General features: G+C 52.5%; 5 protein-coding genes across 5 annotated transcripts; 2 read left to right on the top strand and 3 right to left on the bottom strand.

Moving 5' to 3' along the window:
• Positions 1-774: 774 nt before the first annotated feature.
• K489DRAFT_388729 (UDP-glucose 6-dehydrogenase) lies at positions 775-2,822 on the bottom strand (the record flags this gene model as incomplete). The annotated part of the gene is made up of 3 exons (XM_033606442.1): positions 775-2,013; positions 2,068-2,567; positions 2,648-2,822. The coding sequence occupies 3 exons, from the start codon at positions 2,820-2,822 to the stop codon at positions 775-777; spliced, it is 1,914 nt and encodes a 637-aa protein (XP_033459876.1).
• Positions 2,823-4,898: 2,076 nt separating this feature from the next.
• Positions 4,899-7,117, top strand: K489DRAFT_380215 (glycosyltransferase family 4 protein). The gene has a single exon (XM_033604835.1). The coding sequence runs from the start codon at positions 5,260-5,262 to the stop codon at positions 6,901-6,903; it is 1,644 nt and encodes a 547-aa protein (XP_033459877.1). The 5' UTR covers positions 4,899-5,259; the 3' UTR covers positions 6,904-7,117.
• Positions 7,118-7,562: 445 nt separating this feature from the next.
• K489DRAFT_303219 (uncharacterized protein) lies at positions 7,563-8,741 on the top strand (the record flags this gene model as incomplete). Its single annotated transcript, XM_033600472.1, has 1 exon — positions 7,563-8,741. A coding segment is annotated over one exon (1,179 nt), but the record flags the coding sequence as incomplete, so codon positions are not given.
• Positions 8,742-8,781: 40 nt separating this feature from the next.
• On the bottom strand, positions 8,782-10,269 carry K489DRAFT_218016 (alpha/beta-hydrolase). Its single transcript, XM_033599707.1, has 6 exons — positions 10,042-10,269; positions 9,927-9,970; positions 9,740-9,869; positions 9,255-9,653; positions 9,098-9,184; positions 8,782-9,037 (listed from the first exon to the last, which is right to left on the bottom strand). Exons 1-6 carry the CDS (start codon positions 10,165-10,167, stop codon positions 8,822-8,824), a joined length of 1,002 nt encoding a protein of 333 aa, XP_033459879.1. The 5' UTR covers positions 10,168-10,269; the 3' UTR covers positions 8,782-8,821.
• Positions 10,270-10,514: 245 nt separating this feature from the next.
• Positions 10,515-12,440, bottom strand: K489DRAFT_319293 (glutamyl-tRNA synthetase; the record flags this gene model as incomplete). Its single annotated transcript, XM_033601374.1, has 1 exon — positions 10,515-12,440. A coding segment is annotated over one exon (1,926 nt), but the record flags the coding sequence as incomplete, so codon positions are not given.
• Positions 12,441-12,736: the final 296 nt, after the last annotated feature.

The raw sequence follows: 12,736 nt of genomic DNA on the forward strand, positions 1-12,736 counted from the left end.
CGCGACTATAAGCTTTCTTGCTCTCATTCGTGACGTTCCTTGACTCAAAAAGATTTGATTAACCTTCCTATCTAGAAGTCGTGAGAAAAGTGCTCGCACTACGATCAATAGACGACTTTGCACGATGACGAAGGTTGTGGCTGCTTCAAGTCTGCGCTTTGCTCCCAATGAAGAGGCTCGCACAAATCAGGGAAGAGAAGTACATCAGATCGCATATGCCCTCATTAGACGCTGTCGAGTAATGGCAACTATACGAGAGTACTGGCCTGTGATCGAGAGATTGGGTTTTGTGTGTCACAACAAAGGCTTTAGAGGAGGACTACCATTCGATCCATATTAGGCAAATCGGTTCATGAACAAATCTACCAGGTATCACCATGGACATGGACATATATGGGAGATTCATTCGCTTCGTCTAATTAATATTCGCAAACTCCATTTCGAATGGTGTCCGTCTACGTCTTGAGCAATGCCTCTCAACTCCAGTCGGCTTGCTTCACCTCCGTATTGGTTGTGATATAAACGCGGTGAGGACTGGCAATCCTAGACCGAAATGCAGTAATCGCGTCGCTCAAATGCATCGCCAGGTAAGAATGCCGTTGGAAATTATCGTATCGTTACTGTAACCAAGACGCCTTTGTGAGATGTGCGTGACATCTCACGGCCAGTGTCGCGTTGGGTCTGATCCTGCATACCCGAACAGCGGCGTTTATCCCACTTCATTTCTCGTTGTCCCAAATCAGTACCAAAAGACCCCTTAGTCCTGTCGTACATCTAGTAGATGCTAGCTCTTCCGAGTGTCTCCAAGCGGAATCCCATACCGACCATTGCACGTGAGTCGAGAACACCAACGCCGTCAAAAACCCAGCGAGGCTCCCGAACAGAGCGTGATATTGATGCCCAGTCGAGGCGAGCATTTATGACAGCATCCATCTGCTCGGTTTGTGATTGGGTAGAGCTATGTCTGCACTCGGCGCAGTCACTCGGGCAGACTGGCTCAGGCGTCAATCGTGCAAGAAGCTCAGCGGGAAAGGTGGACTTTGTCACGGAGGGAGCCGCGGGTGCGGCGATGGGCTGAGTGCGTGGAGGAATGGCGATGATGTCGGACGAAATGCAGCCATCTAATGACATGGGCACTTCCACGGGTTTGGTGAGAGCGGGAGCGGGTCGGGTGTTGAGGAACATGTCCCAGTTGGTGAGAATCAGCACGGCGCTGCTGTCTTCGCAGGCCTTGTACGGATCTGAAACTACTTCGATGGGGCCTTCTGGCTTGACAACGGCATGCTCACCCTCCAGGACTGCGAGCTCGCGCTTGATGTCGGCTTCACTGCACAGCGGGTCGTAGATAGTGATGCTGCGGGGGCCTTCCTCGAGAAGAACGCGGATAACCTCCAGGGCAGGTGATTCGCGAGCATCGCCTGTATTTTTCTTGAAAGCATATCCCAGTATCGTGATTTTCTTGCCGCGAAGCGAGTTGTTCAGGGTAGCGATCACGTGTCGAGCGTAGCGATCACGCTGGAAATTGTTCATCGTCAAAACTTGCTGCCAGTATGCAGCTACCTCTGGTAGACCGAGCGACTCTGCCAGGTAAGTCAGACTGGCAATATCCTTGCGGAAGCATGAGCCACCGAAGCCAATGCCAGACTTCAAGAATTGCGGGCCGATTCTAGGGTCCATGCCAACAGACTTTGCAATCTCGCTGACGTCCGCTCCAGTGCGCTCGCAAATGGCGGAGATTGAGTTGATGCTGCTGATGCGTTGAGCAAGCATGGCGTTCGCCGCCAATTTACACAGCTCAGATGACCAGATGTTGATGGGCGCAATGCGTGACCGCGGCACCCAGGCAGCGTACAGGTTGGCGAGAGCAGCCGCAGCACGGTGGCCTGAGATGGTTGATTCGCAGCCGATCACGACACGGTCGGGCTGCATAAGATCGCGCACGGCGGTACCTTCCGACAAGAACTCCGGGTTCGAGAGCACAGGGAAGACGATTCCAGGTCGGTGTGCCTCCATCTAAACGAAAAGGTCAGCCAAATTGTTGGTCGCGTGACTCGGTGTAGTACCCACAATGTCCTTAATCAATTGACCAGTCTTGCATGGTACAGTGCTCTTCTCGACGAGAATGGTGCCCGATCGCGCATATGTTGCCACGTCCCTCACGGCACCTTCAATAGCAGTCATGTCCGTAGCACGGCCAGCGCCAACACCGCGTCTCTTGGTCGGAGTGTTGACACTGATCAAAATCATGTCTGCCTCGGCAATCGTTTGTGTGCAGGCAGTCGAGAAGAAGAGGTTTGGCAGGCGCGCTGGCTGGTCAACCTTGTGCGCGTCTGAAGCTACCGCACCGTCGAGCGAAGCGACCAGTCCATGCCCTTGTCCTTGTGCGCTGTCCCGTCGGAGACCCTCTTTGCAGCCATCTCGGGCCAGGCGCACAACCTCGACGAGTCCAGGCTCATGGATGGGAAGGTGCTTGCCCTTCCAGGCGTTGATGCGACCTTCGTCTCGATCGACCACAGTCACTCGAACGTGAGGGTTGTGCAATGCGATCACCGCGGCAGTCGGTCCACCTGAATCAGATCTGCGTCAGCGAATGGTCTCATCGGAATATTGTATGCGCACGTGCTGTGTCGCGTGACCTCCGACTTACCGACGTATCCAGCGCCAATGCAGCAGACATGGCGGATTGGCACATTGGCAGCAGTCTGCGGGTCGAGAATGTTGGGAAGGACCGCACTCATGGAAGAAGGCTGCGGTGTGCCGACGCGGTGGGGCAGAGTGACAGTTTCCATGGGCGGCGGGATTGTGTAAGTGTCGCCAAACATGAAAGGCGAGCGACCTTCCAGGGGAGTTTGGGGGCCTGAGGCAGGGTCCTCGGCGCTATCGTCCGAACGCCCCAAGGACGGAGTGCCGTCGGTCATGCCGGCGATGATGGGAGAGGAGAGGGACGAGACGTTGGCGTGGTGAAACCAAGTTTGGGGAGTCTGCGAAGCCATGTCGTCGTGCGGGAGCTGGCTTATTATATGTATTCAATTATTATACTTTGAAATTCCCCAGAATTCCTGCCTGCTATTGCCAGGTTGGGTTTTGGGTCTAGTCGCTCGCTCGGTCGTTCGGTGATAAGGTATCGCCTCTCTCGTCACCGACAGGTACGGCGTGCGGGCGGGCTGGTTTGGCGGGCGAATTCTGGCGGGCGCAACCGGGTGCAGGCAGGTGCAGGGCAGGTGCAGGGCAATGCAGCAGATGCTGAAGTCGGGTGTGCTGTACCGTGGTAGTTGGAGTTTTTGTCCGCTCAGGTGCTTTTCGTGTGATCGCTCCTGACCTAGACGAAACTCGAAAAATTCCCGTTCGCCGATTGTGTTTGCTGTGACCGTCCTGATCACCGCAGTACTGCTGACTATCGGTCTGGCTGCTGATTGAGAGCGGCGGGCTGGCCCGGCTGTTGGGAGTGGTGGGCAATGAAGCCAGAGGAAGCCCTATGACTCTGGTGATCGCGAACTGATGATGATGTGCCTGTCTCGAAGGACAAGATGAGATAGAACAGCAATAGCGGCTTTCGAAGGAGTTCGATTGAACGCAAAAAATAATCGCACACGAGGGCGATTCAATCGTGTCCCAGCGACAACATCGCGGCGACGCCAACCTCTATATATGGCAGTCCGATCGGTGATACTCCAGCGACTGTCACCCTGCCTGCGCCGAGACCCGCGGCACACGATGGCAATTCGCTCTCCATGATAAACAACTTAATTTCACCGCGGTATGATGGTGAGGGGCGCATTGCATGGTGGGCTGGAAATTATCGGATGTGCAATGTGACGACGGCGCTGAATTTGTTTGGACTCGCGTGCTCATCGCTATCGGTCGGATTGCGATTCATCAGTAGGTGCAGGCCTACATTTGACGTAGCGTCTCCAGGTGCGCCGACAAGGTTTGGGGGTGTGGAAGGGTTTAGGGCGAGGTGACGATCGCTGCGCTGGTAGCCTCTCTCAGCCAATCGGAAATCACACGTGGAACGAGATCGTCCTCAAGTTGGCTGCAGCAACTCTACTGCGACTCCCTCCGAAATGTCCATCGTTTTCGGCGCTGCAGGTCAAATCTGCAGGAGGCACAACCACTCGTGCCTCTGTGCACGACTGATTAGAGGGAATGCGTACAGACGCGCCTTTCATTGGTCGCACCGTCCGTTGACCGACTTGGATCTAATCATTCTGGCATCTAGTACTCCCTGTTTCGCATCTTCATAGTTTCGAGATACGTGAAATTGGTACACACGTATGGTTTTGTGCACGATTCCGAATATGTCGTGCAGAGAGGTGATGTTGCAACTCGACACCTCGTGCTCCCAGCTCGGCCGGTCAATCGTCCATTCGCTGCAGGCCTTGTTGGCTGCGCAGTCTGGGACACGACTACAATGTACACACCCTACGTCCATCATCGTCGCCATCGATCAACTGATTAGCCTCTTTCGCCCACCGCTCTTGTGCTTCTCAGCCAACCACCATGCTCGTCGAGTGCTCTCGCGCAAAACGTGCTTCTTGTCGACGACACCTACGGCCGGGAATAAGAGCTTCTTTTTACGGTCTCCACCATCCATCTCGGCTTCATTATCAGGCTGCGGAGACAAGGCACTGTACATCCTTCGAAGTACTGCATAAACACTCCCTCGTGCCATTGCTCATGTGCTCTTTTGTCAGCGGCAGGCAGACCTAGCCGAGTGATGAGCTTGCAGAGGCTGCTCATAGTCCCCACCACAATCGCTGTGTTGCGACATGGTCGCACACGCTCAATGGCTGGCCACCGAGAGCTCGTAATTTGTTCTGGGGTGAAGAATGATAAGATGTGCCCAGTTCGTCCAGTGTCCTCCATAATCTTCAGCGTCATTTGTCGTCAAATCTTGCCTCTGCTACATCAATTGAGTAGCGTGGCTTTGGAATATCTGGTTGATATCCCAGATACCCTCGACGTTTCACTAAATCTCGCTCAGAGGTTGGGAACAGCGCAGCACAGAATCTTGACGACCTTGACTTTCCTCTCATCCACGGTGGAGTTCCGCGCGTACATCGCCGAGCTATCGTGCGCGGCTCTCCGCAATCACGGTCCCTAACCTACTACGGCGGCACATAGTTCGCAGACGATCGGCCAACCCTAGCTCGGTCTATAACAATCAAAAACCACGGAGAGGGGACAGCGACCTTTTTCAAAAACAATTCCTCCAGCACCTGAGAGATCGCAGTCTGTAACACAGGCAACAGACCAGACATGGCCGACAGTGTACAGACCTCTGTCACTCAGCCGATCGCGGCTACCAACGAGTTCCCTGCCGAACTCGTCGGCAAGAAGGTGCTGTTGGCCACCGAGTCGCTCGGGCCGGTGAACGGGGTCAGTCGCACAACGCAGAGTCTGGTCGATTACCTGCGTCACAATGGTGTACACGTTGCGACATGTGCGCCCTACTATAAAGGCCAACATATCCTTGCGAACGAGCCTCGACCAGAAAGGCAACCATTTGTGAACAAGGATTGGGTGCGCTCGATCGAGGCCAAATCCTCGTCCCTCGGTTCACGAGCCATTGGTGGCGCATGGGCATGGCACTTCGACAGAGACGAGCAGTCGAAACAATCACAACCGCAATCCCAAAGCTCGCAATCGCAGAATCCGCCTCTGCTCAACCGCAGCAAAAGCGAAGATGCAAAGCGAAAGATCGAGCAAGCTCGCGAAACTCGACAAAATCCCGAATATCGCCTGCAGGGGTATCCGCTGCCATACAACCCCGACTTGACCGTGGCATTCCCTTTCCGCCTCGGTCGCGTGTATCAAGAGACTTTCAAACCCGACATCATCTATCTCGCCAGTCCCGCTTCAGTGGGCTTCCAATTTCTCGTGCAACTGCGCCAGTTCGGCAAGCCGATCCCAACGCTGCTAAATTTCCAAACAGATCTTGCGGCCTATGCTGCGATCCTCTTCCCGCGTCATGTTGACCAATATGCCATGTGGCTATTGCACATTGTTCAGGGATACCTGTTCCGCGCAAGTGCTGTTCACACGATATTCTACCCTTCGGCGTACGTTCGGGATTACATGGTCAGCACAGGTGCGCCAGCGGAGAAGATGATCCAACTCGGACGTGGTGTCGACACCGAGCTTTTTCAGCCCAGCCGTCGCGACGATGACTACCGAAAGGAGATTGCGCCCGATGGCGAGATCATCTTCTGCTGCATTTCCCGAATCGCCCCGGAGAAGGGATTCGAGTTTCTCGCACAGGCCGCTCAGAAGCTTAAAGACACTGGCTTGAAGTTCAAGCTCCTCATTGTTGGCGGCAACAAGAACCCGGCTGTCATGAACGAGGTGCAAAGCTACTTCAAGGACCTTCAAGAAAATGTCATCTTCACTGGTATGCTCCGCGGCACTGCACTAGCGCGCGCTTACGCTGCTGGTGATATTTTCCTCCACTGCTCCATCACCGAGACTTTCGGCCTGGTCGTTTTGGAAGCGATGGCTTCAGGTGTACCAGTCATTGCTCGTGATGAGGGAGGACCTTCAGAAACCGTCAAGCACGGCCGTTCGGGATTTCTCGTTGCGCCTCACGACCTCGACACCTTTGTCAACTACTCGCGACAACTCGCCACAAACCATGAGCTGCGTGCGGAGATGATCGCTCATGCGCGCGCTCAAGCTCTCGATACGACCTGGGACAAGATCAACAACCAGGTCGCCTTGCAGCTTTGCAAAGCACTCCATCAACAACCTCTGAAGTCACCCGCGGAGAAAGCACGAGAAGGATACTATGGCTCATGGTACGCCATGGCTCGTGTCTATTTGGCCGTGGGCATCGTCTGGGTCTTCTGGTTCATCGCGGTCATTCCCATGATGGTGTTGGGTTTCGTGCACGGAATGTTCAAATGATAAGTCTCTTCGGGAGCAGGTCTCTTTTGCAGCAGGTTGGAAAAATATGATTCGCGAAGGGTGGATTTCAAAAATGATGAGATTTCATGTGAGATGTCTGAATGCAATGCCATATGTAAATGTGTGAATAATGAGATAGTCAAAACAATTGTTCTCCACAAATAGTGGCGAAGGAAATAACAATGATGGAAAACATCACTGGTTCGGATATGAATGGAGGATGTTCCGGGCCCGGATGTGCCAGAATTGGGCAAAACACCTGAGCAGCTGTCCACTACCGAGCCTCATCAAATGATGGCAAAAGATGCGATCTCTCCAGTGATGAAAGAATTACTGTAAATACACTCCAGGGCGACCTAGGTAATATTTACCGCGTCACACAGACAGCAATAGGCGGCGATATGTTGATTCACGGTCGGGATTAGTCATACACCTGTGCCGAAACGAGCGGCGAACCTCTCCACCACTGGAGTAGGGCTGGAGATGCCTGCCTCGACATACTTGAGTAGCGCGTCAATTTGACAATCGCAAAGTGGATTCTGCAGTCCCAACGACTTCGCCAGATTTCCACCACTTTCACCATGTCAGACATCGCGCAATCTTCAGAGGTGGCGCAAAGCCACGGCAATTCATCTGCGCCAGACGAGAAAGCACTCACGACGACGACACAGACCGACGGCACTGTGCAAAAAGTTCGAAGAACCAAGATTGTCAAGCGAAAGCGCCGACCTGCTCGACCACAACAGGATCCGGCGCTCTTCAAAGTCGAGCCGCCGCCTCAGACTGGAACTATCTTCAATATCTGGTACAACAAGTGGTCGGGAGGAGACCGCGAGGATGCACATTCTTCAAGGCACCAGGCGAAAGGTCGATGTAATGTCGCGCTCGACAGTGGCTACACGAAGGCGGATCGCGAACCGGGTAGCTACTTTTGCATATTCTTCGCTCGTGGGCTCTGTCCGCACGGGTCCGACTGCCAATATTTACATCGTCTCCCGAACAGTCGCATAGGCAAAGATGGCGGGTTAGGCGATATTTTCCCCGAGAACGTGGATTGTTTTGGGCGGGAAAAGTTCAGTGATTATCGCGACGATATGGGTGGTGTCGGATCGTTCATGCGAATCAACCGGACACTGTATGTTGGGAGGATCCATGTCACGGACGACATTGAGGAGGTTGTGGCACGGCATTTCCAGGAATGGGGCGCTATCGATCGTATCCGCGTCTTACCGAGTCGAGGTGTAGCATTCGTCACATATGTCTATCTGGCCAACAGTGAATTCGCCAAGGAAGCCATGGCGCATCAGGCCCTGGACAATGACGAAACACTCAATGTGCGATGGGCAACCGTCGATCCCAATCCTGCAGCGCAGAAACGTGAGGCTGCTCGGCTCGAGGAACAGGCAGCCGAAGCAATCCGAAGAGCGCTGCCGGCAAGCTTCATCGCGGAACTGGAAGGAAGGAAATATGACGGAGTTGATCCTGCAGAAGAGAGGAAACGGCGGAAGATTGAAGGCAGCTTCGACCTCAAGGGGTATGAGGCGCCTGATCATGTGTGGTACGCTGCGGAGAAAGCCCGCATTGAGGCAGGTGGTGACACAAAGATGATTGAGGCTGGGCAAAATACCGACACGCTCGATGAAGCGGATCCCGACGACGAAGGCATGCTCTCGATCGGCACAGTACCGCACAACCAAGAAGAGACCGATGGCTTACTTGGCGCAAGTACGCTTGCTGCACTCAAAGGCTTTCGAGCGAATAATAGTGGAGAGACGAAGGCGCCAGACATATCGGCAGGACCACTCGTCGGCTACGGGAGCGATAGTGATGACGAATGAGATGCGTAACGACCTCAACAGTCAGCATGCCATAAAACACCAAAGTCAAATACCTCTTTGAGTTCGATTGCATGATGCCATTAATTCATCCGCTCATTCAAGAAAAGCGCTATATCAAGCAGACATTCCTCTGTTTTCTCCGTCCCGCTTGGTGAGAAACACGTGAAATTATGCGGAGCTCCCGGATACAATTTCAGAATGCACTCAGCACCACTCATGGCCCACTTCGTCGACATCATGATGCTGTCATCTAGCAACACGTCAAGTGTGCCAACGTTGAACAGTGCAGGCGGCAGCTATTCGTGTCAGTTCACTTGAGAACGTGCCAACTACGATCGAGCCTGATCGGAACTCACCTTCATCTTGGTCAGGTCGGCGAAAAAGGGAGAGATCCACATGTCTCGTCTCTGCTCTGGCGTCGTGTTGGGCAGGTAAGCTTCAATGTATAATACCAGATTTGGTTAGCATCCTGTGAACGGCCACGTCGATTGATGAGAAAAAGGGGGGACTTATATATTTGTGCATGATATTCCCATCCAGTAGCAAAGGCAAAGTGAAATGGTGCACCTGAGGCAGGCATCCAGAGATATCATAGGCCCCAAAGTTCAAGACAAGGCCGCGAAATGCAAATTCCGGGCACGACTTCAACAGGCGAAAGCAAGTGAGCACACTCAAATGTGCACCTGCAGAATCACCTCCCATAAATAGCAGTGCACTGCCGAATTCCTCCTTGCCGTGCCTGATTAAGTGCTCGGCAACGTCGACGCAGTCTTCATTGCCTGCTGGGTAAGGATCCTCGGGAGCGAGACGATAGCCGACAGAAATGACGATCAAGGAGGAATGATCGGCATAGTGTTGGAGCATGTTATCTTGATAAGCCTCACTCTGGAGGACCCAACCGCCGCCATGGATCTGTAAATTCACGCAGAGAGGAAGTGAAAAAGCGATCAGCAAGGCACAGTTCGTGGCACTGCACACCAGAAGCATTGGCTGCGTACATGGTAGAAAATGCCCTTGCTGTCACCAGTTTTGGGTTCGAAGACTCTACAAGGGATTTGGCGATTTGGTTCACGGCTGGGCAAGTTGATGTTCTTCGCACCGTCGAGAACAGTGGGTCTCGGCATGGGACTGCGCGTGTATTCTCAGCATGATCGTCAGGGCACGAAGTGTTTTCATTCGACCTACGTCTCGCCATTCCAACGCATCTGGCGATACTTCTCTGCTCCAATCTGACGTTCCACGCGTCTGGCATCAGTAACGCTGTTCCTTTACAACTAAGACTTCAATAGACATCTCATACATCCCACCATTTAGGTACCCCTTCCGTCACTCGCATGAGTGCGTCATTGTATTGACGCGTCTGCTCGCTGATGGCAGCATCCTCAAATTTGCTCCGGTCAATGACGAGGTCAGACTTGAGAGGCATTATGCCGAGTGTAAGATTCGATCTCAAAAGGGTGTTTATTATTGTTGTGTAGACGTGGAAAGAAGCAATGGCAACTTTGACTCGATGTCAGTGACGATACTAAGAGCTGATACCGAGAGAGTACGCATCTAGTCTGATACTCAAGCAAGGATCCACCCGTGGACTGCACTATCCGCTTCCGAAGATATGGTGGGGCACTTCACGGGCAGGCTTTCAAGAGAGACACGAGAACGTGGTGCTACTCGATACGTGAGTGAGAACGAATGAATCAAGAACGAGAAGCAAATAACACAGACTTCGGAATGAATGGAAAATAAATCGCCCAGCAGACGGCTCAAGTTACATTTCTACGTCTTCTTGCCTGTTGGGATCTGGAAGGCCACGACACTCTCACCATGTCTCAAAGGTCGATCGATCCTGAAGTATCCTTTCCGGTCGAATTGAACAATGTCGCCCTCCTTCAAGTTGGCGACATTGCAATCAGCCAAAGCCTCTGTCTTGAACTCGGTATCCTTTGTCAAGACGTCTTCCAACTTGTCATCCTCTTCCAGCTTGTCCTTGGCGATCAGATAGTCAAAGTCGTACATAGTGAGAGGAACAAGCTCCTGGTCGGTCGACAGCCATGTCACCTTCTTGGAGGTCTTCCTCACATCGCCTTGCAGATGCAGCTCGAGCTCCAGACCAGTGACGGTCTTATCTTCTTCAGCCTTGACCAAGTTCAGGGGTTTTAGCGAATGTGTCTTTTTGCGTACAATGGCGTTTCCCCAGTTCATTAGTGTAATCTCCTCGTCCACCGCGAACGACTGTGCATCTTCTTGGTCGAGTATGATGTTCTTGCTGGAAACAACCTTTTTCTTACCAACGTCAGGATTCTTTGCGTGTAGATCCTTCTCCTCCGTACGTGGTGCCTCTGGAGCACCCACCACAGTGCAAACGACCTTGTCCTTCGATACTACAGCTGTGTATCTCGCCGCAATCGGATCGATGTGCTTCTTATTTGTGGCCCAGAAGAGAGCCCAGTCCTGCAAGTTGATGTTCTTGCTCGGTCCTTGTTTGATGATGAATTCCTGCAGCGCAGGAATTGTCATGCCTCGTCGAATTATCCCCCGCACTGTTGGCATTCGAGGATCATCCCATCCCCAAACTTTGCCCTCATCCACAACCTTGGTGAGTTTTCGCTTCGACAGGAATGTTTTGATGAAGTTCATGCGCGAGAAGTTCCAGTTGTGTACAGGTCGCAGGTTCAATGTTTTGATAAACCATTGATATTGTGCGTCACGATCGTTGTATTCTGTGGTTCTCAGAGCATGAGTGATGCCTTCCACGGAGTCGACGACGGGGCAGGCAAAGTCATAGGTTGGGTAAATCTTCCAAGTGGTACCTGTTCGGTGATGCGCTTGTGGGTTACATCTGTAGATCACAGGGTCTCGTAGGGCACCGTTGTCGCTGCTCATGTCCAGCTTCGCACGAATGAACCATCGTGTTCCCTCCGCTGTACCTGCTTTCATCTCTTCGAAATGCGCAAGACTGTCTGCTACAGCATCATTACGATGTTTGCTCTCAATGCGGTTCCTGCGCTCTTCCTGAAGTTGTTCTTGTGGTGTATCGTCCGCATATGCATGGCCGTCTGTGATCATCTGCACAGCGCGCTTGTAGAGATCCTCGAAGTAGTCGCTGGTGTAGGTGACTCGATCCGGCTTGATGCCGAGTAGCTCGCAGTCTTTCAAAATCGCGTCCTGATATTCCTGCTTCTCCTTGGTTGGATTGGTATCGTCGAAGCGAACAATCATTTTGCCATTGTACCGCTTGTGTGCAAAATAGTCATTAAGAAGGGCTGCTTTGGCATGACCGATATGCAGATAGCCCGAAGGCTCCGGCGGGAATCGAGTAACGACGCCTTGCTCTGTATCTGGCAACCCGATCTCATAGCTGGCTCCGTCTGAAACGGCCTCCTTGCCAGGTCGTGTAACAAGTTCGATCGTTGGCTGAGCTGTCGCCTCGATGAAGTTGAACCATCTGCTTAGGTTGACCATAAGATTTTGTCTCAGGAACGCAAAAGCAACTCTGTTGCTGCGCAATGCCTTCCAAGCTGTGGTATCCGCGTCTGTGAGAGTGTAGCCAACTATGTATGTGCGCAGTGTGAGATGTGCATCGAGCTCCGCCATCGGTGCCTCCAATTGCTTCAAATTGGGAGAATTGAAGGCATCTGCTCGAGTCTCCCATTCTTTGATGTGACTAGAATTGTCCGCCATGGCTGTAATGTCGTTCGTTACGAAGTTGATACGATCTTCAGAGTGAATGTTTCGGTTTCTTTCTAACGTTTGAAGCCCATCCGACTTGGAACGCGGGGAGAAATTATTTGACTCATCAATATCATTTCTGGCCAGTGTCGTCACACAAGTTCTTTCAATCTGAAAATAATTGCGGGGCTTCGCATTCCAGGGTTCAGCCCACTGTCACTTATTGATTGACTACCTAGGTACTGTGACAACGACATTGGAAAGAGGCAATAGGCGGATATTCACATTCAACCCCAAGCGGTCCATCATTTGAAAATCATGTGGTTGCC

Source organism: Dissoconium aciculare (genome assembly GCF_010015565.1).
Source record: "Dissoconium aciculare CBS 342.82 unplaced genomic scaffold K489scaffold_6, whole genome shotgun sequence".
NCBI lineage: Eukaryota > Fungi > Ascomycota > Dothideomycetes > Mycosphaerellales > Dissoconiaceae > Dissoconium > Dissoconium aciculare.